Source organism: Phyllosticta citribraziliensis, assembly GCF_038025025.1.
Source record: "Phyllosticta citribraziliensis strain CPC 17464 chromosome Unknown J3D65scaffold_16, whole genome shotgun sequence".
NCBI lineage: Eukaryota > Fungi > Ascomycota > Dothideomycetes > Botryosphaeriales > Phyllostictaceae > Phyllosticta > Phyllosticta citribraziliensis.
Genome location: NW_027117353.1, coordinates 9,123 through 35,772, shown reverse-complemented (window position 1 = coordinate 35,772; position 26,650 = coordinate 9,123). Strand labels below are relative to the sequence as shown.

Genomic DNA, 26,650 nt, shown 5'->3' with positions numbered 1-26,650 from the left:
CAAGAGAGTGAGCGGTCCGGGACGAGAAGAGCTCCCAAGGCCCGAAGCCGACGGACTTCATCTACACAAGATGCGCTACGAATGAGCGAGTTGCTCTTCTCCCTGCAACGCTACTTGCTACATTGGCATCTTACGCCGCTGCCGCTGCTGCTCACAACGATGGTAGGCGTTTTGAAGCGCGAAGTGAATTTCCAGATTTGGAGAGCGCGTGTCGAAATTGCCCTATATGGCGTCCATCTTGTTGATCTCCTTGCCCATTTCCGACATTTACTGGTGGAAAAGCCGGACATCGCCAACTACGACCTCGGCGGCGCGTTAGTTGAGGCACGGAGTCTTCCCAATCGCCATGACTTCAAGATCGATAATTCCTCCCGTGGACTCCGGTAGACGGACGCTTGCAAATATCCTACTCATCGAGAGCGCATCAAGTCCAACATCCCTCGCACCCGCATAGCGCGCAAAATGCTCGTTTGGTGCCCGCGCCATATTCCCGCTCGGGAACAAAGTCCTCTCAACGCTCTCAACTTCCACGCCACACCATCAAAGCCGGATTTCCCGCCCCTTTTCGAGCGAGGAAAGGCGGAACGATGCGGAACGAACGGATCAACAGGTGAGCGCGCGAAACAAGATATGCATGAGGACGGACGGATAGACGGACGGGGGCGGAGGGTAGGGGCCGGAGAAGCGGAGCGGAGCCGGGGACAGCGAGCGTGCAAGGCGCGCAAGCGAAGTATTTGATGACTGCGCACTGAGCGGCGAAGTTGTGTGGCGCATATATTTACATTCGCGGCGGAAAGAAGGCGGTTCCATTCCGCTGCATCGCGACGGGGAATCAAGGGAGATGGTGGGATGGATGGGCGGAATCAAGGCACCGTTCTCCTGAGCCAAGGGGCGGCTCCGGTTCCTAACGATGAGGTACGAGGAGACCACAACCGAACGCGACACTCAGACACTTGCTGCAGCCACAGCAGAAGCTTTCGGACATCGGGGGTCCGGGGGTCCGGGGGTCCGAGACCGAAAGCACAAACAGCGCAAGGAAAGTTCCAGGGAGCTGTCTGCACAGAAGGGGCAGGCAGGACTGGGCTGGGCTGGCGGAATCGGCAAAAGCCAACAGCCAGAGCTTGTCTGCGTCTAGCATGCGACTAGCATTTGGCGGCAACGAGAGAACGAGCGGAGCGGAAGCGCGTCAGTTCGCGCCAAGCCTGCAGCACGAGAGGCAGCAAGATTCAAGGTTTAAGATTTGGAAGGGATGTCTGTCTGGGGTTTGCTTTCGGTTGGCTGGTTGGTAGGGGGTTTGCTTTTTTGCGGGTTTGGGTTGCGGACGGACATCCAAGGCGAATAAGGTTGGTAAGGTTCGTCCATCAACCTTTTCGGTTTTTAAGCGCTTTAGCTTACTTCGTGATTGCGCCTTTCAGCGCCCCCCGTGGTGCTTGGCTCGTGTGGCTAGTTGGATCTCGTTGGTGATGCGAGAGGGGGGCGTTTGGTGGAAAAGTTGTGTGATAGATGGTGTTGGTCTTTTTGTGGTAAGGAAGGGGTGGAAAAGAGATGGTAGCGGATTAGTGCATTGGGCGGGCTATTTGACGGAGCCGCACAGCCATGCGTCTTGCTTCATGACGCATCGCACACGTGGATTGGAATTTTTCAGACATGTGGAACGAAGTCACATGGAGTTGTGTCCATCACAGCAAAGGTTGTGAATAGCCCGGCTGTACAAATGCACCCAGGGGCCAAATAGTTTTGAATGCAAGAGAGCGGCGCAAACACAGGGAAGTCTTGTACCAAAATGACATACAAATCCTGTATAGCCTCCCGTATTCTACAACCGGCGACGACAAGAATTAATAAAAGAATAGACAAGAAGCCGCCTCGCCTCCTTCACTCATTAAAGAAAAACCCAGCTCTCTTCCGTTTTTCAAGTCGTCACTGCTTACCTGCCGGACGACGTCGTGCTCGTCACGACACTCGTCGTAGTAGTAAACGTGCCGCTCTCAATCGTCGTAGTCGGAACGATGGTCGGCGGGATCTTCTGCAGCACCGTTTGACTGATGATGGTCGTGACCTGGGTCCCGTTGAGCGGGAAGCCGCCGGGCAGCGTTCCGCTCTGCGAATTGCGGCCGGCGGCGCCCATGGCCAGCAGCGCAAAGTGGCCGCCGGCGACGGGGCGCGCGATAAACGTCGGACTGCCCTCCCTCGTGCCGCCCTGCGCAATGGTGTCGTGGAGGTCGGTGAACGCCTTGTCGAAGCTCGTGCTGTTGATCCAGTATGCCAGGGCATTGACGAACAGGCGCCGCGTCTCGGGCGAGCAGGTGGCCGCGGTCCACATCTCCCAGTCTGTCTTTGTGATGGATTTGCGGCTGTCGAGCGGGATGCCGAAGATTTGGAAGATTTGCGGGTACCAAGTCGACTGCATGTCGTACACCTCCTGCCTGACGACGCCGAGGTTGAGCAACTTGTCTGGATACGTGTTGTACAGCAGGCCCCAGCTGTAACGGGACTGGTAGTTGAGGAGCGTGTGGGTGCCGGTGGGGTCGATGCCATAGCCCTCCCACTTGTCGTAGTATTCTGTCGAGTACGCCGAGAAGTTGGCCGAATCTACCGGGTTGCCCGTGACCGTGGATACCTGAGCCATGGCTTGCAGGCCAACAATACCCTTGATGGCAAGATTGGTTTGGTTCTCGAGCGTGCCCTGAAAATCGTCCGTACTCAATTGGCTCGAGGGTACAAGCGCGTACCTAATCAGGAATTGCGCCCATTGAAACATCTTTTGGTAGTGTTGCTTCAAATAGTTCGAGTCTCCGGTGTACTTGTAGTACGCATAAGTCATGAGGATCATGTTGGCCGACTCCTCAACAGGCATGGTCCGGTCGTTGCCATCAACATATCCAGTCGCATTCGGGAAACGGAATCCAATGTCGTGAATGGCGTAAAGCCTGGGGTAGAATCCGGATTCCTGGAATAGCCACAAGGGGTTCATGTTGTACTTCAGCATATTGGGGTTAGAGTAAAGGAAAAAGGGCATGCACGGATACTGATGTAGTTAGCTCTGTCTACTAATCTATCAGTTCATGCACTTACCAGCACATCAACCGTATTCATGTTGCCGTTCGAGGAAATTTCCTTCTGCCACATGAAAGGCTCGGTCGGACTGTAAAGCTGAGAAGAGTTGCCGCAGTTAAAGCGGGGTGGTAGAGTCAAGACGTAGGCACCCATCGTCTGTCGAGTCGACAGCGCCACAATGGAGTAGTACGACTGAGCCTCTTGAACCTCTGGAACGGCAATGCTGGACCTGTTCGTTGAACGCAAATACCCATAGGCAGTAGAAGCGTTGAACAGGTAATCAACACCAAACTGATCCCGTCCAGTCTGATACTGGATTCCTGTAAGCTGGTCTTGGAAGAGCGGACCGTTGGCCTGAGGACCCTGCGGTTGCCCGGTACGGTTGACCGGATTGGCGCCAACATCGGCCGGTCTGTCTCCAGCATAGTAGGCTTCAATGTCGTCTTTGAGCTTTTGCTCATACTGCGCCGCGGAGACCTGCACCGTTTGGAAGTCGTCGTAGTGAAATGCGATAGCGTTGGGAATGCTCGGTCCCAAACATTGATCGCCACTCCACCATGGTTGGAGACTTTGCAAACCTTCCGGAGTAAGGTAGTTGATGTTTGGCTTTTGAATAGTGCCGACGGTGTACAAAGAGCTTCCTTGGGTAGCGTTGCGGCCAAAGTCGTGTGTGTAAGCGAAGATTTGGTCGTCGCCGCTGTCAATGTCGTTGGAGAGGTAGCGATTCTTGATGAAGTTGTACCGAATGTTGACTGAATCTCCGGCCTGGAAAGAAAAGTTGGCGACCCTTCCTGGCTTGGTGGACAAAGTGAAATTCCCCCATTGAGGAAACTCGTTCAGCTCCGTAAATGTGAACTCCTGGCCCAGATGGTATTCCCTTTTTCGAAATTAGTCTTTGTAGTCTCAAAAGAAGCATGGGGAAATTACCAGGTAAACAGAGATCCCCGATTAATGGTGGTGTTCGGTTGCACGGATGCAGTGTCTGCGGACAGCGAGTACTGAATGGTTTGACTCGCCTGATAGTTATTCCAGCCAGCGTTGACGTCGTTGTACAGCTGCACGCTGTGTGAAGAGTTGTCCTTGGATCTCCAGGAAACGAGAAGGTAACTCAGTGGAATACTCGTCCGGCACAAATCCTGCGGAATGACCGGGGAGAAAAAGGACGCCGTGAGCTCGACTGGGCCAGCCGAGAAAGTGAAATTGGAATATTGAGAATCGTAGGTTACGGTCAGCGGGGTCGCATATTTGATGTTGTCCATCAATGGCAGATCAGTGATTCCGTCGCCCATGAATTCGTAGGCCGTGCCGTCAACCAGGACGATACCCTCCCAGCCGATATCTTCACCCGTCCAGAATTTGACGGAACCGCCATTGAGAGTTCCATTTTGTGCGGTGGTTGACCACGCACTCGTATATGGTGACCGCACAGCCAATGGCACCGATGGTGGCCGTGCTGGAGAATAAATTGGTTGAAAGGTTCTGAAGAGGTCTGTAAGCGAGGGTGGTCGACGACAGAAGGAGACAAATCTCCCCAAAAACTTTGTAGTGATTAAGCATACCCAAGCTTCCGCCCATCATCGCATGATGGCTTTTGCGCCAAAGCGGTGGTGGCAGCCAATGCCAGGGCGATTAAAGAGCGCATAATGTCTGCGCCAATTATCCCAACACACCACACGAGATTTTGTACGGCCAGTGAGTAACGGAAAGGAGTGAATGTACAATGGGATATGGCGGGATGAAATCGGATCAATCAAAGGGGATATCCGTCGGCGAACATGACTTTTAAACCAATGTCCTTGGTTTATAAGACTCACACGTGCACCGAGATCTAGGTTCACAGCAGCGGGACCCGAGTCGGCGCCATGGGTCATGGTGGCAGCAGGCGTACTGGAGCGGGAGTGAGGACAAGGCAGCTTAATGTCAAGCATGGTTGTTCTAACGGGCCAAGAGAAGCGGCCATGCCTGGCGTGGACATGTAGACTCGCAGGTAAATACAACCGACAGGCTCAGCGCTGCAAATGCGGAGATGAGAGGTACTCGCCAAGGGCAAGCATGGTGGCGGAGAGGGTCTGCGGGTGGTTGAAACAAAATGGACAACTGTAGAAGAAGCTGTGGAAAGAAGCATACATTTGAAAAATGGAAGCGTTGCAGCCATCACTGACAATCGTACTGAGCAAGCAGTCGTCTCTGTGTCTCCGTGCTTCTCTCGTGTCGCATGGTCTTCGAACAAGGCAAGCATTTGCAAGGCGGCGGATGGGTTGGGCCTTGTCGAGCTAGGGTTAGGAGTTGAGATGTGGACGCGAGTCATGTTGCAGCCGACGAGTAGCAAACACCTTTCCCCTTCCGCAGCCTCCGTTCACCTCAGTTTTAGTTCCCGGCACTGTTGGTCCAGAAAGAGCAGTCCTCGGCAAGCAATGCCCAGCATGCGCTGTCCGGCCTAAGGTATTTGGAAAACGGTCCTGCTAATCTCCTCCTAACAAGGCATCGTAGACAATATCGCAAACAACGTCGTTCATAGCGAGATCCACGCGCCGCACCGAAGCCGATGGCTTCGTTCAGTGCTTTCCGATGTGCAGCTTCTCCTTGATCTTTGTCTTCATGCTCGTCTTGCCATGTTCCGAGTTCGAGTGGCTGTCTTGGGAACGCGCGGGCGAGGGGGAAGGCGAATCCAAGTCGGATTTTGCTGGGCCCGCATCTCGATAAACCCCCTTCGACTCCAACAATCCTGCCTATGGTCAGTCAAAATTCACCCAATCACAGAAGCAATATGGCTTACGATCAGCCTCTCGTCCCGCTCCTGGCTTGGACGCGTCGAAGTCACCCCCGTCGGCGCTAAAACCCGTCGACTTGATGACCTTCTCCCCTGTTCCCTTCTCTTGGCTCTTGTCCGCACCCCCGGGCCCGGACACGTCTTGTGTGCTCTCTTGGTCTTTCTTGTCTGCTTCTTTGTGTACGTTGAGTGGCTCGCCTGAGAAATCACCAGGGTCCCGTTTCGCCAACACCTCTTCCCCCTCCTCCTTTTTCTGCTTGATGGCGTGTGTCTGGTCTTCAGCTGGCTCCTCCCTTGGTCTATCCCCGCCCTGTTGTTTAAGGCTCGGCTGCTGCCCGGACGTCGGGTCTGCTCCGACCGATGGCACGGCAGTGCCGAATGTTCCAATGGAGTCATTTGGACGGTCCGCATTCCTCTCACTCGGGCGAACGTCGCTGCCGTGAGGGTCGCTGCTGTGGGCGCTCAAAACCCCAGTCTTGTCAGTATCGTGCAACGGGTCGAGGCCCGCAGTAATGTTGACGCCACGGGCACTGCCTTCTGTCGGCGCGGCTGCCGAGCTTCCTCTCTCGGCGTCTGGTGTGACAGTCAGCAAAGAGACTTACCAACTGAGTGTTGAAAACGCCATTACCGAAAGTCTTGTCTGCGCCACTGATATCCTTGGTGCGATCTACAAGGTTGGCGCCATCCACACGAGGCTCGGCCGACGCATCATCTGCCGTTGCATTCAAAGTCGCGCTGGGATTGGTCTCTTGGGCGGGCTTTCCGGCCTTTTCTGGGTCGTCTACGAGCACGATTGTTACTTTGGTCTTCCCGCCAGCCTGATGGTTGGGATTGGAGCTCATGATGCCGGCAAACTCAAAAAAGAAGGAAAGAGAAGGTTGTTTGCCCGCACGGCAGGCAGGTGTAGAGTCATGTAGTGGGGGGATTTGTGATGTGAGAGCCGAGATGTATAAGCCGACGGGGCGAAATGCTGCACTCCGCCATTCTTGGTGACGCAACGCTCGATGGACTTGGGCAGACAAACAAAGGGCTGAGCAGAGACATACCGTGCAGGTTGCCGGAATCGTAAGGGTCCGTTGCGGTGCCAGCACCAGCTTGACCCGAGACGGGCTCCTGGCCGGATTGCTGCTGCGGGTCACCGTAGATGAGCTTGCTGGCCGTGTTGGCAAGGTTGGAGATGGTATCCATGGTGGTTGCTGGTAAATGTACGTTTCGTTTCGTTTCGTTGTTCGTGAGCGGGTTGCGAGAGAAGAGCACGAGGGTGACAGGAGAGAGGGCCGCAGGGAAGAGCTAAAGAAGTGTCAGGTCGGAGTGAAGTGAACCCTTGGCTAAGTTGGAAGTGGTGTAGCGGCGATGGCCTACGTCATGGTGTCAAACAGGCAGGGCAGGCAGGCTCGCAAGGCAGGCACCGCAGGGCAGGGCAAGCAGCTGCAGCAGGCATGCAGCGAGGGGCAGGTGGAACCAGTCGCCATCGAGCACATCACCCCTCGTCCACCAAAACTGACCTGTATCACGACAAATTCAAGAAAATCCAAAGTCGGCATCATCATCACCATCATATCATCACCCCGACTGGCATGATATGATCTGCACCGGGTTGTCATTCTCTCCGCATTTCCGACCCGAGCATTCATGACTCGCCCGACGCTGCGAGGTGCCTGACAACCGTCCCAGCCCAACCTCCTGCTTTGACTTCAAGTCTTGCAAGATTGAATTTGGACCACCGACTTCAAACCGTGCTCGCCTCGTCTCCCGCTTCCTCGCTTTCCGGGAAGCTTCTTTTCTTCGCATCCGACGACTTTTCGCTACTCAATTGCGCTGACGCAAGCGGCTGCTGCGCCGCTGCCTCTCCTTCGGGTGGACAAAAGCCTTGGGACGTCACCGTCCAACCAGCATCCTGCAGCTTTCTCCACTCCTTTGCGACCTTTGCCCTGATCAGCTCCCCTGTACTGCGCGCGTCCTCCAAGCTGTCGTGTCCAGCTGCGCCTGCCGTTTGGATTTCCCGGCCCAACTCCCTCTTTGCCAATGCCTTGAGGCTGTGTCGGATGGGGAGGCCCTTGACGTGAGGAAAGAGCATGACCGTATCGATTATTGTTGGATGCACGAGCCGCATGACGTTGAGATCGTTCTCCAAAGCGTGTCCCAGCAGTGGGGTTTCCGGGCTAATGTGCGAGAGGAGCAGCGCACGAGCTTCCTCAGGGCTCGACACAATCCGTAGTGTCATTGCGCCCTTCTCAGTCGCCGATGCTCGCGGGTTTGATGATGCCGGGTCTGTGGCATCGTACTCTGGTGCGCTGAAGAACTGATCCGGCGTGACACCCGAGTAGCGCGTGTTCAAGTCGAGCACAGTCCCAAGTGGACGAACAAGAACATCAATCAGCGACTCTCCGTCCGGCCAAGATGTTGCCGTCAGCCGAATAACCTCCAGCCCATACACCGTATAGCCCATCTCGCAATCAAAACAGACAGCCTTGTTCTTGATAGGGTTGGGGTTTGGCGGAGTCTCAACGAAGGGCATGATGGCTGCCATGCGCTTGCTATCGGCAACTTTGAAGACGTGTGTGTTCAGAGTCACACATCCTCGACTGCCTTGCGGCTCGCGGCAGCACATATATCGTGGTTCCTCGCGTCCAGTGATGTTGTCCGTCTTCTTGCGCTGAGGATACATGACCTTGCCTGGGTGATACGTGCAATGGTCCCCGGTTGTGAGAGCGCCATCTTCGCGTCTGTCGGGGAACACTTGGAACCGTGTCGCACAGCGATCACATACTTCCCAGTTTGCTACCCACTTCACTGCTTGCTTGGCTTCTTCGATCTCTTCTGACGATGGCACTTTTGTGACGTAGCCATGTCTATCCAGCCCTGTTTGATTTGTAGTGAGCCGCGAGAGGAACATCGTCTCTTGGTCCGGGCTCAAACCAGTGTCGACACGTTGTGGTGTCTTTGTTTCCGTTTCGGCATGGGTTGCTGGAGTTTTGGCCTTCAAAAGGTGCGCCTTCCAATCCTCCACCTTCATCTTTTTGTAGCTCATGACCCGTTGCCCCGTCACATTCCGGTATACTTTGCCCTGCGTCTTTGCCAAGTGTTCCTCTTCGTCCAGCGCGGCCTTGATGAGCTCGTTTTCGCCAAGAACAAGCGTGTGGAGCTCTGTGTCGGAACTCTCTTTGGCTTTCTTGTTGACGAGGGACATGGCTTCATGCAGTTTTTGGAGGAGAGCGTAGCGCACTGCCCACTGAGCAGGCTCGCCTTTTATGGGCCGAGGATTGAGACTTTCCTTCTTGATGTCACCAGCACCCGTCGCTGAGACTTTGGGCTTCTGCTGTATTGACTTGGGCGGCGGTGAAATGGGACGCTGGACAGTCGCCAAATGCTTTGGGGAGGTGTTCGTGGTTTTCGAAACACGTGTCTTGGTCAGAGTCTCTTTGGCGTTTGTGTTTGACTTATCTGACCCTACCAAGCCCCCGACAAAGGCTTTTTTGGCCGGCTGCTGAGGCGGAAGACTGGTGCTATCGTCATTATGATCAATCTTGCGCTTCTTAGGCTCAGGAACATGGTCTGTTGAGGGCTTCTCAACCAAGGGGTTGGATCTTGGCGCCGACTCCAAGGCGCGGCTGTCTTGAGAAGGCGTTGTGCCGAAGAAATCGTGACCAAAGATGCAATTTGGCATTCGACACGCTGCGCCCATGGGGCAGATGATCTCTTTGAAGAGTCCCTTGCTGGTCCACATTTCGGCGAATGAAAAGGCAGACGGCTGTATCTTGGGGAATGTGGCAGCTGTTGAGTGTCCGACGACGACTGGTGTCAAATGCCGACAAGGTCGTGGGCCATCAGCGGGAGAGAGTGGGGCAAGCGAAAAAGGATGACATGCTCGATGCGAGCAACAGCGCTAGAGAGTTGATCTGACGGCAGCAGCCGTGCGGAGAGAGTGCTGCAGGTACCCGTTGACGCGACAAGGAAGACGACGCGGGAATTGAAGTTGGATTCACCGAGGATGATAATGGCCAAGGAGCTGACTGCGTACGGCTAGAGAATCGGGCGGCCACGAAGTGACTGGGTGAGTTGTAAGTAGGAGGTGTCGGTCGAAGTAAGGTGAAGACTGCAAGGTGGCTGTAGTGATGTCGGCGTGCAGAGGGAATCGCAAGCGCAAATTGACCGGTGAAGAGAAGCTAGCAGTAGAGGACGAGTCGGAGGCGTAGCAACTCTGTGTATTGCGTGAAGGTACATATGTTGTTCCCGTTCTGGACAGTCGTGGCAGGTGAGGTCACGGCAGGTCGTGAAAGGTTTCTGGCACTCACTGGCCCGCTCGCTTATCTCCGAACAGCCAGCGTCGATCCTGCCGAGGGCAGGCAATGGGGAACACAAACACAAACCAACCACTCTCCAACTGAGAAGCTGAGCAAGAAGCCAGAATCCTCCACAGTACTCCTACTGCTCTGGTGGATCCTTTTGCCAGCACTCCCAGGCGAGCTCTGCGTACCAGAAATTGCAAGAAATGTATTGTGTTGGAAATATCGAGACTAGTCTGGCGAGCTGCTGTCAGTCACCATTCTTTCTGTCTTGGTCTACCTCGAATTCGTATCATGAGACAACTTGAGCATGATTCCGCTTTCTATCTAGAAGGACCGTCTGCTCTCCGGGAAAGAGATGATGGTGACAGATCCATCGAAACTAGGCAGACCACCGGAAGTACCGAGGCTTCGTGACCAGAATCTAGCTTCCACAGCCACATGATTCCACGAATACCTACGAGTTTCAAAGCTTCCTATCATTTACCTCTGAATTGTGAACAAGACCCCCGTTTTCTCCCCATCTACTCTCTGCCTTCGCAACCGACAAGCCTCGCACGCAAAAAGTGCCCCCTGCCAATATCCGGGGATCTTCCGGATTGCTGCTGCCTGTTGGTTGACGAGGAAGCCAAGCTGCAATGTCTCATCCCGTTGCTATGTATACAAAAACTACCAACAGTGCCCCTAGCCTTTGCGAAATGAGAGCGAGATGGCGACGTACACGTCGACATTGAGGGCATTACGCTCAACGTGCCTTTATAAGGACAGCATCTGGTCTCTGGCGAGGGCGGACCGACTGCAGACACGAGCTCGGTTGCTATATTTGTGAGAGCGGCTTTGTCCGGGCGTGACCACCTTGTCTTGACCGCCTTGTGGAGGACCCGAGCGCATGTGCAGACGCCCGCAGAGGAATTTTGAGCGACTTGAAAACCGTCATGAAGAAGACCAAGGAGCGGAGGAGGGGAAAGGACGAAGAAGAGGAGTGAGATTGAAATGATGGTCCATGAGGATTTTCGATGACGCCTGCGGAGACAGGGTCGATGCTCATGCGGAGGTGCCCTGCGTGGGTCCTCGTAATAATCTACTTGGCCGACGCATCGGGCAGGATGTGTGCACGTCGGCACTGGAATGCGGTATCTGCAGTGAAAAAGGCTGCTTGGTCCTCATGAGAGATGGTGCCCTGGCGACGAGACGGAGCACACTCAAGGCCCACTTCCATTTCGAGACGCGAAGCCGGCAACCAATCGTCTCGCTCCGACCCTCAGCCGCCAAGCATTAGCCAGACGTCAGGTTCACGGGCAACAAGGGACCAGACACGAGGGGGTTATCTCTGGTGGCGAGTGGATTCGGCGCTTTGCATGACCGATGCAAGCGCGAGAAGCAAGCAGAGTGCTGCACGCTTCCTTCGCCTTTCAAAACGTCTGCGACACGTACATGACCGGCAGCGTTGGCTGATGATGGCATTGTTTGCGTCTACAGCTGCGGATAGCGGAAAGTCGACAGCGTGGAAGATCGCAATCTCGCGTGGTGTGGGACGGGGTGCAGGCCGGGGAGTCCAAATGAATCGGAAAGGGCGCCGAGATGTTTTATGTTTTGTTGATTCTGACGATCACGAAGCGAGGCGGGTACTGGAGTGGACGCACATGAGTGTGGTTATCTGCTTGCGCTGGGAGCGGCAGAGGCGATGCAGCGCGGGCGGAGGCACTGCAGTTCCGGTGTACATGTCCGAAGCGAAGGGCAGAGACGCAGTGACGGTCTTGTTCGACGTGGACGTGGAGAAGAGGATGGTGGAGAGGGAGCAACGCCAGGCAGAGGCAGGACGGAGCAGCAGTTTTGAGGTTCGACGACACGACCATGGCGACCCCTGGGATGTCGATTGGTCCATGTACAGACAGGTATGTAGGTGATCAGAATCGTCTTCTCCACGGTCGCAGAGCCGCCGCGCGTCACTGCGTCGAGAGATGTGCAGCAAGGTACATGTGGTCGCTGAGGGCTCGAGCTGGGCGTGGACAGTACGTACTCGTACATACATACATACATAGACTGGGTAGAGAGGTATCGGCAACTCATGACAGAGGCGGCGGGCGAGGGACGGCCAGACGGAGAATTTGGAGCCCTTTTCCCTTCTGCAGTCGCCACTGATGCCACGTCGAATGGGGAGGCGCATGTGTTGTGTCCGGTCGAGGAACACAGCATGCGGACGCCAGAAGCAAGGTGTTGGCGAGGCAATTGTTTTTCTGGAGAAGGCTTCGGGAGATTGCAATCGCCAAGGGTCTTCGGGTGGGAGCCGAAGCTGAAATGGCTCGCACTAAAAAGGGCTGGATGGGCATTGCTGCAGACGGACGGGGTTTCATGGCGTAAATGCCGTGCTGAGACTAGGGAACAGACGAACCGTGGGTGAGGGTAAAGGAGACGGGCGAGGAAACTCGAGAGCTGAGCCTGAGCCTGAGCCTGAGCCTGAGCCTGAGCCTGAGTTTATGAGCGACGGGAGGGCCCCGACCTGGACGGACATGTGCATCTGGTGCTTCTTGGAGAGTGACTGGGATTGGGTTTCGCGGCAGATTGGCTGACGACGGGCCCGCCATCTCCTGCGCCCCCAGCCCGCCTGAGCAACTGTGCTGACTACCCACGGCACCTACCCACGCTCCGCCCGTCAGTCTCGCAACACCACGCCTCTCCGTCCTCTTCGACACACCACCCACCAGCCTCCGCTCTCCGCCAACCCCACCCTCCCTCTTCTCCACCACCTCCAAAGGCAACATAGATCGGCTTGGCTGCTCCCAGCGCCCCGCCTGCATCTATCGCGCCGTCCGTTCCTTACCACCAGTCGCTCCTTGGTTTTATGATAACGCCCCAATTCAATCACCCTCTTCCCGCGCAAGTCGCCTCGCCGCCTACTACCCACCTAAACTTTTGTACCACTGCCCGACGCCCTTCCGCTTGTCTAGCGCTAACTTTTCCCTCCAGTTAATCGTCTCTCTTCTCCGCCTCCATCGTGCTCTTCGCTCCGCGCCTCGCCTCGCCTCTTCGCCTTTCTATGCTGTATCCATAAACACTGCTGTGCCACCAGGCCACCTGCAACTTTCCGCGCAACCACGCCCATCTCAACCTCTTCGCCTCGCGACCCTTTTGCCTCCTTGTCGCGCCGACCTGTTCTTCACAACCTTGTCCATTTTGACCGCGACCTCATGCCATGGCGCAGATTGCCATGCCGCAGCAACCCGTAGCGCCGTGCTCCACCTCAGCCGACATGGGATCTCCGCTGTACCAACGGCGAAAATCCTCCGCCGTCGAGCCCATCGAGCTCATTCCGAATCCTCACTTCGTCTTCCCTGCTCCGCCCGCCGACCCTCGGGCTTCGTCAAGCCGGCGTCCCTCGTCACTCCAAGCGCTACCCGATCCCATTCGCGCCCAAAACACCGGGGACAAGTACAAGCGCCGCTCCGCCAGCGCCCTTCCGGACTTCTCGTTCAATCCTTCAAGTCAAGGAGGTCTGGCTCCCCCGACGGCGACGACGACTCCACCTCTAACTCCTACCTCGACTTCGCCGACCACTCCTTCCAGGCACTCCATCCACAAGCGAGGAGCTAGCGAGTACATTGGCGGCAGAGGAGGACGCTCTTCGGGCACTGTCGTCCCAATGAGCGCGAGTCCGACTAGGCTCGAAGCCCCAAATTCGGGAGGCCTCCAACCTGCGTCTCCTGCGGGCAGACGAGGCCACGCCCACCGCCGTTCAGGAGCCATTTCATCTCACGACTTGTCCTTTTTGCTCCAGCCAAAGACACAGGCTCCTCCCGTGCCGCGCATCGAAAATGTCCCTGCAACACCCGCAGAAAGCGTCTCTCAGCCCTCCCCCCAGCCGCCAGCTGAGCCTCTGGCACCCGCCATTGTCCTCTCCGGCAGCTCTGAAGACCTCACAGCGCATCAGGACAATTCCGATACGGCTGAGAATCGTCCCCCTTCCCGTGCGCGTGTAGGATTCTCGGAGACGGTTGAATTTATTCGGCCTCTTTCGACCATTTCGTCCGAGACGGAGAGCACCATGTCGACCGTGAGGGCCCACTCGGTTTCCAACAGTCTCTCTTCAACCATGAGTGGACCGTCAAGCCCTCAGGGGGTTCGCTGGGCAAGGCCTCCCACCAGCAACCCTTTGACAGTTCCGGAAAATAACCTTCCGCGACCAAGCACTGCTGGTGCCATGATGGACTTTGGAGGAAATGACAGCTCTGGTTTCGGTAACCTCACAGACACAAACGAGAGTCGTCCAAGGTCAGCAGTTCTCCCTGATGAAGCAGCCCCGCCACCATTCCCTGGAACTTCAACGCCCTCAAGTCACTTCAAAAAGAGAAGCTTCTTTTGGACTGAGCAGCGACACAGTGACTCTTCCATTGTCTCCGCCACGAATAACTCTGATTCGTCCCTCTCAATCCCGTCCGATTCGCCTGTACCATCTTCGGCCGAACCAAGCCCAGTTCCTGGGACTACCGAGGGCGGCCAAACTCCTGCGGCGCGAAAAGGATTTGGCAAGAAGCCTCGTAAAGTCAAGTCTTGGGCAACTTCCATCATCTCACGGAAGGCGAAGCGGCATGGCTCGAAATTGAAAGATTTACCTCGTCGGGGATCGACTCCAACGCTACCCAGCCAGTCCAGTTTACATTTTGATGACCAGGACCACGACTTTGATGTCTCTCAAATTTCTCCAAATTTCGACGTCGACGACACCGTCACCATTGTTACTCCAACTGCTACCGTCGCGCCTGCTCGGCCAAAGGTCAATACTAGCCTTGCGGCATGGCAGCCCAAGGAGTTTTTGAAGCAGGACGCGGATATCATGAGTCCCGTGATTGACCTGGACGCTGCTCTTGGCCCTTTCAACACTCCTACAATTGGCCCTGTTCCTCGTTCACGCCACCGGGGTCCCTCGGCCCTAAAGCGTCCCATGCATAGCAGCATGGGAACTTTTGGCATTGCTAGCCATAGGCGCACCGAGAGCGCTCCGGAACTCGTCCCGTTCGAACTTCGAAGCGCGCCCATGACCGGTGCCACAACGCCAATGGCTGACGTGTTTGAGGAGGAGGAAGAGGAGGACGAGTCTCCCATCACACTGAACGCCGGAAAACTGACGACCGCCCTTTCAGTTGCAAAGAAGGAGGACGACGAGAGAATAGAACAGTCTGGCTCTGACGACTCGGACGGCGAACCACAAACAAAAGAGTCGGATGCACCGCAACCAGAGATTCAAAGCACCTGGAATTTCGAAGGTGCTTTCGGTGCAAGCTCGACTCTCACCGCCGAGGCAGCAAATCACTCGCCCAAAGCGAAACGGGCTGTCACTCCCGTATCTCCAGGTTCCAAGCCCTTTTTGAGTGCTGTCGAAACGAGTCCGGGCACCATCACTGAGGATCGTGACGACCACAGCGGTGGCTCAAGCACGACAAGGACGTCGGAGTCAACCATCATGCCGAAGACAGGATCGGACTTTACCAAGGAACACGAGTCGCCGAAAAAAGTTCGAGAGTCATCTTCGCTTCACCTCGCTACCCCCGATTCGCTGAGTCCACCGACCGAGCTGTTTCGCAAAGGTTCCTTCGACGTGCCGAGGATTGGCACGGCTTCTTCCTCCATTACAGACGGGCGCGCGGCAAACTTCGGCGAACCCGGTCCAGACTACCGCGTCTCGGTTGACGATGTCCCCTCCTTGACCAGCAGCCGATCGACCATGACAAGCGCCGCTCATGCCAATTTTCCCTACATTGTGCCACACAGTCCTGGCGATCGGACAGCTTCGGTGTCGTCGGTTTCAAGCATTGCCATCGAGAGTCGTCGCAAACGAGCGAGTATTGCCAGTCTTTCGAGGCTGGTTGGAAGCTCGTTTGGTGGCGAGCGGAGCAAGCTTTCAGTCGAGCAAAGACCTCAAAGTGAGCACTCTGACAAGGCCAACGAGAGCAAGAGTCGCAAACATAAGAGGTTAAGCAAGATGATGTCATTCTGGAAACCCAAGGAAAGCAGCTTGCGTCGCTGACTACTCGGATTCGTTCGCTGTGGAATGTTCTTCGCCTTTGGTTTCATTCAATGTCACGACCGTCATGGAATATCCGGCCGAACTGGCGGTTGACACAGTTGTTGATGGCCTTGCCTCGGGCTCGCACATGGGCCTCGAAGATTCGGCATTGACTCTTAATGAACATTGTGGGTTACAGGTTTCTTCTTTACATTCGGGAGTACATGGGACGCGTTGGACAGGTCTGACGAGCGTTTTGGATTTTCGGATTCTGCATTCTCTGTGGCGACGACACGCATTTTCCTTCATTTCGAAAGTCGGGGTCCCGTCACAGAGACCAGAAGACCAGTGGCTTTGACAAGCGTGGAAGCTTGTTGCTCGCGCACGATTTACAGCATGGAAAGGGTGGGTGGATCGCTTTTGTCTTTCTTTCTTGTGCGATGGGGTAATCTGGGGGGCATGCATGGGCAGTTTCATCTATCCCGCGTGTCCGGTTTTTTCAAGTTCTGGAGGACCATGGTCGACGCATACACCTTCCACCAGGCAGTCGGACACGCATTCTGCGTCCAGATGCGCCTTTTGAGGAGCTCGCTCGGACGCACGTCATGCCTACTATGGCTCAAGGGGAGGACAATCTCACTACTCAACCTGGCTCGGATGGAACGAATGCGCCATCGGACTTTTGCTCGCCCGGCTGTAACAGGTGACTAGCTTTAGGTCAACTCTCTGTATCAGCAGCAAGCAGTAGGTGTCGTCGAGGAGCAGCTGTTCAAGGAGGATGTAGAAGACGGACGAAGCAGGAGCAGGAAGGAAAGATGGATTTTTGTGCATTATTGTCCATCCGAACTAGATACCTTCTTTATCTCCCCCCTTTTTACCTGGTTTTTTGACTGTGGCTCTTTGCGCTTTTGACATCTTCCTCAACTGTTGTCTTCGATGTCCTAATGACGAAGGGCGGTGGGTTTAGAGAACCGGAAAGGAATGTGGTCGATGACGTGCTCAGCAGGCTGGAATAAGCTTGATTCAACGACATGTGGCTCACAAAACGCGCTGATCCTGATCGCCGTGATCCGAAGACGTCTACATTCTCAGGGAGCAGCAGCCTGGGACAGAAGAAAATAGTCTGTCAACATAGATATCCACCTCAACCACATCAATCACAAAAACACCAGCCCTCTTCTAACCACCCGACGAATACAGTATGTACCTACACGGACGGTACAGCACAAAACTCCCTTGCGCAGTTCCGGAAGACTGACTCGGATCTCCCGCAGCCACGCTCATTTAAGCGTGGCAAGTCACAGCCATACTACAGATGCCAGGTTTTGTTCTAGAATAAGTCCAAAACGTCGGGGTCGTATAGTCGCGACGTGCTGGCCCCGCCATCCGGCCCCCATACACATATACACGTGCAAAGAGAACTGGGAGGTTGGGACGGAGGTTTTTACTTGGAAACTCTCCTCTTCACCTCCCTGGGAGGTTGGTTTCATCTGAATGTCTGACTAAGGAGGTGGTACTTTTGGATGTGTGTTCCCAGATTGGTTTGCCGTGGTTGGGGACTGGGTTGGGCAGCTAGGGGACGTTGATGGGATTTTTGTATAGGTGCAGTAAAAAAAAAAAGAAAAAAGAAAAAAGAAAAAAAAAAGGGTTAAATTCTTAATCTACATAATATTATACCACCCTACTTACTATCTACCCTCTTAAACTAAATATACCCTCCTTATATCCTATCTTAATTAGGTAAGTTATTTATTATTTTTAAGTTCTTTTATAATTACTACTAAAACTACTACTACTACTACTACTATTAACTTACTCCTACTTATATATATATATCTTTAACTATATTTACCCCTTAATTATCTAAGGTTCTATTACTATACTCTAGAAATAGACTATACTAGTATAATCCTAGTACTAAAATACCCCTATATAACCCCTATATCTTAAAGAGTATATCTTTACCCCCTAATTATTTAGGCTCCTAAATATATACTTACTATTTTTTAACCTCCTAAGGCTTAGTATTTCTTAATTATTAATATTAAGCCTAATTTTAGCCTATCTTATTATATAAGAAGTCTTAACCCTAGTTAGTTTTATTATTTATAAATAGGGGTAGTTTTTCCTATAAAAATAAGTATAAAATAGGGGTTATCTTAGATAGTATAATTAAATCTAAAAATACTTTTTATTATTATAAAACTTATAATCTATACTCTCCTTATTATAAAATCTACCTCCTTCTTTTAATAAACCTATAATCTACCCTCTCTTACTTATTTAATCTATTCTTTATTTACTATTTACCTCCTAATCTACCTTATTTATATTTTATAGTCTACCTTATACCTTATATACTTTAATTAGTATAGTAATTATTATAGAGTTAGTAGTTACTATAGAGATATTATAAAGATACTTAGTATAGATAGTATTATAATTAATAAGAGAGGTAAGGAGTAAGGTAATAATAATAGAGTCTCTTAAAGGAGGATAAAGCTAAGGTTAGACTCTTCTAGCTTATAGTTAAAGATATATATTTAAATAGTAATACTATTATTACTCTTATTAATATTAGTCTTATTACTCTTATTAGTATTAGTTTTACTACTCTTATTAGTATTAGTTTTACTACTCTTATTAGTATTAGTTTTACTACTCTTATTAGTATTAGTTTTACTACTCTTATTAGTATTAGTTTTACTACTCTTATTAGTATTAGTTTTACTACTTTTATTAGTATTAATATTAGTCTTACTAATCTAGTTTTACTACTCTTATTTAAAGCCTAAAATAGATTATACCTCCTTTAATATATAGTATACTTATACCCTTATTAACTATAAAGTCTATATTTATAAGCTTATTTTTAAATAGTCCTCTCTCTTCTCTTCTTAATAGGCTAGCTAGGGTAAGGCTTTAAAAATAGTAGTAAAATATTCTACTCCTTTAGATTATCTATCTTAATAGGTATAAGGTAGTAACTATATACCTTATAGTAATTTTCTAAAGCCTATATATTACTCCCTTATAGCTTAGGTATATTAACTAATACCTAATAGAAAGTATATATATATTTATATAGGAAGAGTATATCCTTATAATAATTATAAGTATAAAAGTTAATATTACCTCTATTAATATTCTTAATAGAGAAAATCTTTTTAGTAGAAGAATAGATAATAGTCCTTTATATAAAAGAGTTATAAATAACCTATTATTAAACTAATTTAGCTATATATATCTCCTATAGCTTATAGCTATAACTAGTTATTAGTATATTTTAATATAGTTATAAAGGGTAATAAGTAAGTATATATCTTCCTATCTTCTCTATTATATAGTAGTATACCTCTATAAGTACCTAAAAAGGAAGATTATTATATATTTTAATTATACTAGTATTAACTAACTTAACTATATTATTTATTATTTAGCTAAAGTATATAGTATTACTAAATTAATAGCTAAATACCTACTATACTAGGTTAATTTAAAGTAGGTACTTTATATAGTTTAGCTTAAGTTAAGTAATCTTCTTTATTATATAATTATATTATAATATCTTCTTAATATAGGCTATATTAATAAGAAGCTTCTAATACTTTATATTATATACCTACTAGATATTATTTACTAGATAATTAATATAAAAGAAGCTAAAAGTAGGAGTACCCTTTTAGATAAGTATTGCAGTCTATAGATGGTTAGGGATGCCTTAGGTAAGTAAGGCAGGTACTAGCTAGTAGGCTTAGTAGTATAAGTAAGTAGATAAGAATAAGTAAGGCCCTAGGGCTAAGATAAAAATAATAATAATATAATCTAGGCTTAAGAAAAGATATCCTAACTAAACTTATAATATTTTTTAGTAGCTAAAAGTACTATAGTACTTCCTTTTACTATAGTATCCCTTCTATATCTAAGACCTTTATTACTACTAATATATAAATACTATAAGTCTACTTCTACTAAAACCTAGGAAGATCCCCTTAAAATAGCTAATAATATACTTCTATATAGTACCTAGTAAGGATCTCCTTTCTTATATAACCTAGTACTAGTATTATTATAGTAGGACCCTTACTTCTACTATACTTACCCCTTCCTTTAATACTTAGTACTAGTATAAGGAACTATCTATAATATAGTCCCTAAATAATAAGTTTACTATATTAGTTTTAGAAGAGGATATACTATTTATCTAATAACTTAAGGCCTTCCTCTATTATAGTAAATATAAGTAATAGCTTAAATAGATTACCCTAGTAACTAGGACTTATATTAACCTTATTATAGAAATATTTAAGCCCCTAGATAGTATAGGAGTATTTACTTAATAAACTATAACCTCTTAAAGGTACCTAGATTATCTAGTATACTAGGACTCTATAGGAGGTATAAACTAGGCTACTTTTTAATAAGTCTTAGAATAAGTTAATACTACCTATACTAAACTATTCCTAGAGAATTACCTAGTAGTTATAGAATAGAAATATATAGAAGAGGCTCTAGCTAAGGGTATAAGGACTATAATACTAAGTATACTAATCTCTACTAATATAGTAGATTTACTACTAAATCTAGTTCTAACTATACTATATAAGGAGGTGGGCTAATATAATATAAGTATAGGTTTAAGGGTATCCTAGTCCCTATATAATCTATTCTAGTACCTTTCTCTAACTATACTAGAATATCCTACTATACTAGAGGTACTAGCCTTAGGTATAGTCCTTAAAGTACCTCCCTAGCTATAAGCTAAGATAGTACTTTAGTTACCTTTAAGACCTACTATAATTACCTTAGAAGTTATACTAAGGTTAACCTAAGAACTATTAAGACCTACTCTTCCTATTAGTAGCTATACTATACCTAAATAGGGAAAGGGCTAATTAGTTACCTATTTAGTAAATCTACCCTCTTTTTAGGTATAAATACCTATTACCTTACTTTATAAATAACCTTAATTAAAATCTCTATACTATATATTAATTTATTTATAACCTATACTATCTATAGAGCCTTAATAACCTATTTTACTAATACCTATATCTACTTAAGGATATTTATCTTCTTTATATTACTCTACTTCTATATATACCTATTAATAACTCTAGTTATAGATATATATAACTATAAGGCTATACTAGCCCTAAGATAAGTAGGTAATACCTCTTTAGACTTCCTAATTAAAACCTTCTAAAGGAAAGTAGCTAGTTACCTATACTAGTAGCCTACCTATAGATAATAAGTTAGAATATAATCTATAGAGTCTCTATTCTTCTATAGATAATAATTTTAAAGACTAGTATATTCTACTAAACTTTAGGGAAGGTACTAGCTATACTTATAAAGGCTAGTTTAGATAACCTCCCTTTCTACCTAGCTATAGGCCTCCTTATAGCTATTCTTATTAACCCTTTAGTTAACTACCTAATATTTTCTAGAGTAGTATAGGCCTAGGTTTTACTTAGACCTCTAGCTAATATATATATAGTAGTCTTCCTTTCTCCTACTAATAGCTACTAGGAAACTAGAATCCTCCCCTAAGGTATATATACTATAATTAGCTACCCCTATATAATATAATACTCCTATATATATATAACTAGTATAGTACTATAGACTAGACTAAGGAGATCTAGTAGCCTATTATAACCTTAGAATCTTTAGGAGTAAAGCTAGATATACTCTAAGATATATTCTTTAAATAATAGAAAGTATAGATAATAAACCTTACTATAATAAATGAGGGGGTTAATAAGTAACTTAAGAAGCTTAGTATATACCTATCTATACTTAAAATAAGTATACCTTAAGGTAGAGGTAGAGTACTACTAAGACTATTATAGCTATAGAAAGGGAACTACTTCTCTAGTAAAAACTAGGAATAGTAATACTAGGAAAGGTATACCTAGTATAATATAGAGGAACTACTCCTACTAGGCTCCTCTCCTTCTAAGGATAGGGATAAAGAGGATAAATAGTCTACTACCTTTTAATTTATTCCCCTATAAGGTATAGGAGATAATAAGGAGTATAACTAGGCCTTAGCCTTAGGACTATATATAGGGTAGATAGCCTAGTATTTCTATCTAGATAATATTAGTTACTTTAACCCTAATCTACTAGAAGAAGATATTAGCTATAGAGGTAGTATAACTAAATAAGGGAAGGTCTTATACTATACTATAGAGTAGTTTATTAATAGTACCTTAATAGCTTATACTACCTATAGAGTAGATCTAATCTATACTAACCTATAGAAGTACCTAAAAGGATTATTAAATATATAGTATACCTCCTAATTTATAGAGGAAGACTGAGCTTTTATATATACTAGATATAGTATTAATAATTAGACTTTACTACTATATAAAGACTTTAGTATAATATAATATAAAGCTATTAAAGTACTAAATAGAGTATACTTTAGGCTCCTAGAGATCTATGCTAAAAGTATAAGGGACTTTATTATTACCTATATATATCTAGGATAAGCTACTAGTTTCTCTACTATATATAATTAGTTAGCTAATACCTATATATATATTAACCCTTACTTCTAGTAGTAGATCCCTAAACCTATAGTAAATACTATAGTCTAAGTATTTATTAAGAATATTAAGAGTTACTAGTAGACTTAGGAATACCTATCCTAATATTTTAATATAACTACTACTAGTAAGGCATTCTTCCCTAAGGGCTAGAATTAGGGATATACTTTAATATAGACTACTAGCTAGCCTTTTAATTAATCTAATAGAGTATACTTAGTATCCTAGTATAATATAAGTACTAGGGGACTAAGTAATATAAAATAGGTGACCTATTCTAAGTAGGGTATGCTCCCTACTCCTAACCTAAAAGGGTCTAGTTCTAGGTCCTACTTAAAGCCTAAGGATTATTATAACTATAACTATAACTATAACTATAAACCTACTATATATATATAATACTATACCTAGGATAGCTCTAAAAGTAAGTATAAGGATACTAATAAGGAAAGTAAAAATACTAAAAGTAATAAGGATGCTAGTATAGAGACCCCTATAACTAATAAGGAGAAACTATAGTTAAATAATAGTAAGCCTATAATTATAATAGGAGCTAACTACTACTCCTAGTATAGATATATACTTACCTAGGATAATACTTTTAACTATACTCCTAGTAGTAATATAATAGTACTTAATCTCTAGAAGCTATATAATAGCTACTAGATAAGCTTCCCTTCTAAATATAAGTTATACTAGTACCTAAGGAATAATAGTTTTAAATATAGTTTAAACTAAGTAAGTATTAAGCTACTTAAGAATTTAGGACCTAAATAGAGTACTATCTAGTTAGTAGGTAACTAGTATCTAAAAGCTATTAGGATAATAGAACTAAGTAATATATTATCCCCTCTTAGTATATCCTTACTCTAGTAGTTATAGCCCTCTAGTAGGTATTAATCTTTCCCCTTAGCTTTATAGTATAGGTAATATAGTACTATAGGTAAGGTACTTCTATACTTAGTTAGGGATACTATTACTAAATAGTCTACCTTATTATATTAGGGTTTAACTTAGTTAATAGTAAACTTAGGAAGATAAAGGATAAGGCTATAGCTAATATAGAACTAAAGGTACTAATCTTAGAGTTATCTATAGTCTTTATAGGACTTAGTATAGGGGATAATCTACCTCTATTTCCTAAATATTAATCTATAGAGATTAGTTTTAGGCTAACCCCTATAGGAATAGTAGATATTAGGTATCTTAATATAGGTACTTTATCCTTAATAGTAAATAGAATATTTTTAAAGGAAAAGCTCCCTAATATTAAGGTAATAATACTTAAGAAATCTATAATTATTACTAGAGTAGAATATAAGATAGAATATACTAACTATATAATACTTCCCCTTTACTTACCTAGATAAACTAAGGTAGGATAGGTACTTAGCTTTCTTCCCTACTATACTTAGATAACTAATAAGTTAAATATCCCTCTACTTATAGGAAATAACCTCCTATATCCTAAAGGGGTAATTATTAATATTAGTTAGAATTAAGTAATATAGCTATATATAGGGCCTAAGGGACTAAATACTAGTATAATAACTAAGCTATTTTCTACTCCTATCTATTAATATATATATACTATAAAGAATATAATAATACCCCTATAGTCTTAGGTAAAGCTACTTATTAAAATCCTAGGACTAGACCTCCTTTACTAAGTATATAAGTTCTATCCTAATAAAACTATATATCCTATACCTTTCCTATAAAAGAGAGGTACCCTTTATACTATAGTTACTAGTATAGATATAAACTAGATTATTACTAGAAATAACTTAGATTAGTCTCTTATAATCTCTTAGAATATATAGCTAGGTAGTATTATTATAGTAGAATTTAATAGGGTATACTACCTTATAGATATAGAATATAGCCTAGCTAGTTTAAATCCTACTATCCTTATTATAGAGGAAGTTAAGCTTAATAATAGTATTACTATATTTAGGACCCCTAAGGTCTAGTCACTATACTAGAAATTAGTAGATTAGTTTTAAGACCTTTTCTATAACTAAAAGGGATTTATTAAGGTTTCTAAAAAGGATTAGATAAAGATACTATTAATCCTAGGCTAGTATAAATATTTTAAATATTAAAGACTATATCCTATATCCTAAAGGGACTATAAATTCTAAGACACTATACTTAACCCTATATATAAATAAGGAAAGGTAGAGTAGGTATATAGAGATACTTATCTTAGCTTCTCTATATTTATAGTATAGAAGCTAGTCCCTAGAGAGAATAGGACCCTAGAGTAGAAGGGATAAGTAGTTATAGATATATAAGCCCTTAATACTATTAGTAAGAAGGACTTATAGCTACTCCTTCTAGCTACTAATATTATCTCTAATATCTAAGGGTACCTCTATATCTTAGTAGTAGATACTACTCTTTCTTCTATTAATAGTAGATCTATCCTAATAACTAATATAAGCTAATTATACTTACCTACTAGGGTATAGAATAGTTAAATATAGCCCTAATAGGATACTATAACTCTATATAGTATATATAATAGTAATATAACACTCTTCTTTAGGACTACTATATATTTATATAAATATATATTAATAATATTACTATTTTCTCTAAAATACTAGAAGAATACCTAGACTACCTTAAGAAAGTATTTACCATCCTTAATAGTATAAATATAAGCCTAAGTACTAAGAAGTCTTAGTTAGGGTACCTATCTATTATACTATTAGGATAGTAGGTATCTAGGTTTAGTATTACTATATTAGAAGCTAAGATCTAAGCTTTAAAGGACCTTAAATTCCTAAGGACCCTTTAAGAACTAGAAACCTTTATAGGGCTTATTAGATAGCTATAGGATAACTATCCCTACTATATATAACTAGTAGAACTATTAGAAGCTATAAAAACTATACTACTATAAAGTACTCCTAAGGATAAGTAAGTATATTACTAATATATAGTGGTATAGGTATTACTAGACTCCCTAGTATTAGTAGTATTATTTAAGGCTATATAGATAACCCTTTATAAAATATAATAGTATTTTTACTATATACCTAAGAGACCCCTCTTTGTGGATATAGATACTAGTAAGGAGTTAGGTTTTAGTATAATAGCCTATTATATAAAGGGTAATCCTAAACTAGTTATAGAAGATTAGACTCCTACTATAAATATAGAGAATATAGAGGGTAAAAACCCTACTATAAATTAGCTTAAGAAGGCTGTTATAATAGGCATATATATGCCTATATAAGTACTAGGGCCAGTATAGATAAACCTAGCATCGCGCGGTAGGTAAGTACTAGGGCTAGTATAGATGAACCTAGCATCATGCAGTTATAGGAAGTATAAGCCTTACCTTAGGTAGTAGCCTGCCACAGCTCAGGCTAAAACCTATAGGCTAGTACCAGCTACTATAGGCTGGCACCAGCTACTGCAGCCCTAGGTAGATACTATATAATAGCCTATTAATACCTTACCTTTATAACTTACCTAATAATGACTAAGGACCCTTATATAAAGGATAAGAGGTAGAATAGTATAAAGGAAGGACTAGGAAATATATAGGTAGTAAATATCTTTTATATTTTATTCTTTTAACTTATTAGATTTAATTAAGATATATATATATTCTCTAGCAGTTTACCTTTAGCCCTTACCTATATAATAAGAAATCTATAAGTTATAATAGATATAAAAGATTATTCTAAGTTTTAGCTCTATCCTACTTCTTTACCTATAAAGGTGTTATAATATTTAACCTAAGTAATATTATACATAGCTATAGTCTTATATAAGACTACTTATTACTTTTCCCTAGTAAACCTAAGTTATCTTTATTAGGCGCATCAGTGTCATCTAAGGACTAAGGAGTATTAAGTATATATTAACTATAGAAGTCTTTAATTAAGGCTATAGGGTAGTATATAAATATTTAGGAGGCATCCTATCTATAACCTACTTAAGGGATATTCTAAGTAGA

General features: G+C 45.8%; 5 protein-coding genes across 5 annotated transcripts; 2 read left to right on the top strand and 3 right to left on the bottom strand.

The window, feature by feature from the left end:
• Positions 1–1,927: 1,927 nt before the first annotated feature.
• On the bottom strand, positions 1,928–4,699 carry J3D65DRAFT_648597 (uncharacterized protein; the record flags this gene model as incomplete). Its single annotated transcript, XM_066802400.1, has 7 exons — positions 1,928–2,026; positions 2,060–2,711; positions 2,733–3,028; positions 3,076–3,286; positions 3,521–3,934; positions 3,985–4,536; positions 4,617–4,699. 7 exons carry the CDS (start codon positions 4,697–4,699, stop codon positions 1,928–1,930), a joined length of 2,307 nt encoding a protein of 768 aa, XP_066649891.1.
• A 789-nt stretch (positions 4,700–5,488) lies between these two features.
• On the bottom strand, positions 5,489–6,579 carry J3D65DRAFT_166035 (uncharacterized protein). The gene is made up of 3 exons (XM_066794207.1): positions 6,430–6,579; positions 5,834–6,276; positions 5,489–5,782 (listed from the first exon to the last, which is right to left on the bottom strand). Exons 1-3 carry the CDS (start codon positions 6,450–6,452, stop codon positions 5,613–5,615), a joined length of 636 nt encoding a protein of 211 aa, XP_066649890.1. The 5' UTR covers positions 6,453–6,579; the 3' UTR covers positions 5,489–5,612.
• A 903-nt stretch (positions 6,580–7,482) lies between these two features.
• Positions 7,483–9,702, bottom strand: J3D65DRAFT_165953 (putative RNA exonuclease Rex3). The gene has a single exon (XM_066794206.1). It carries the CDS (start codon positions 9,552–9,554, stop codon positions 7,557–7,559), a length of 1,998 nt encoding a protein of 665 aa, XP_066649889.1. The 5' UTR covers positions 9,555–9,702; the 3' UTR covers positions 7,483–7,556.
• A 1,348-nt stretch (positions 9,703–11,050) lies between these two features.
• On the top strand, positions 11,051–12,254 carry J3D65DRAFT_165879 (uncharacterized protein). Its single transcript, XM_066794205.1, has one exon. The coding sequence runs from the start codon at positions 11,286–11,288 to the stop codon at positions 12,018–12,020; it is 735 nt and encodes a 244-aa protein (XP_066649888.1). The 5' UTR covers positions 11,051–11,285; the 3' UTR covers positions 12,021–12,254.
• An 810-nt stretch (positions 12,255–13,064) lies between these two features.
• J3D65DRAFT_165859 (uncharacterized protein) lies at positions 13,065–16,277 on the top strand. Its single transcript, XM_066794204.1, has one exon. It carries the CDS (start codon positions 13,307–13,309, stop codon positions 16,133–16,135), a length of 2,829 nt encoding a protein of 942 aa, XP_066649887.1. The 5' UTR covers positions 13,065–13,306; the 3' UTR covers positions 16,136–16,277.
• Positions 16,278–26,650: the final 10,373 nt, after the last annotated feature.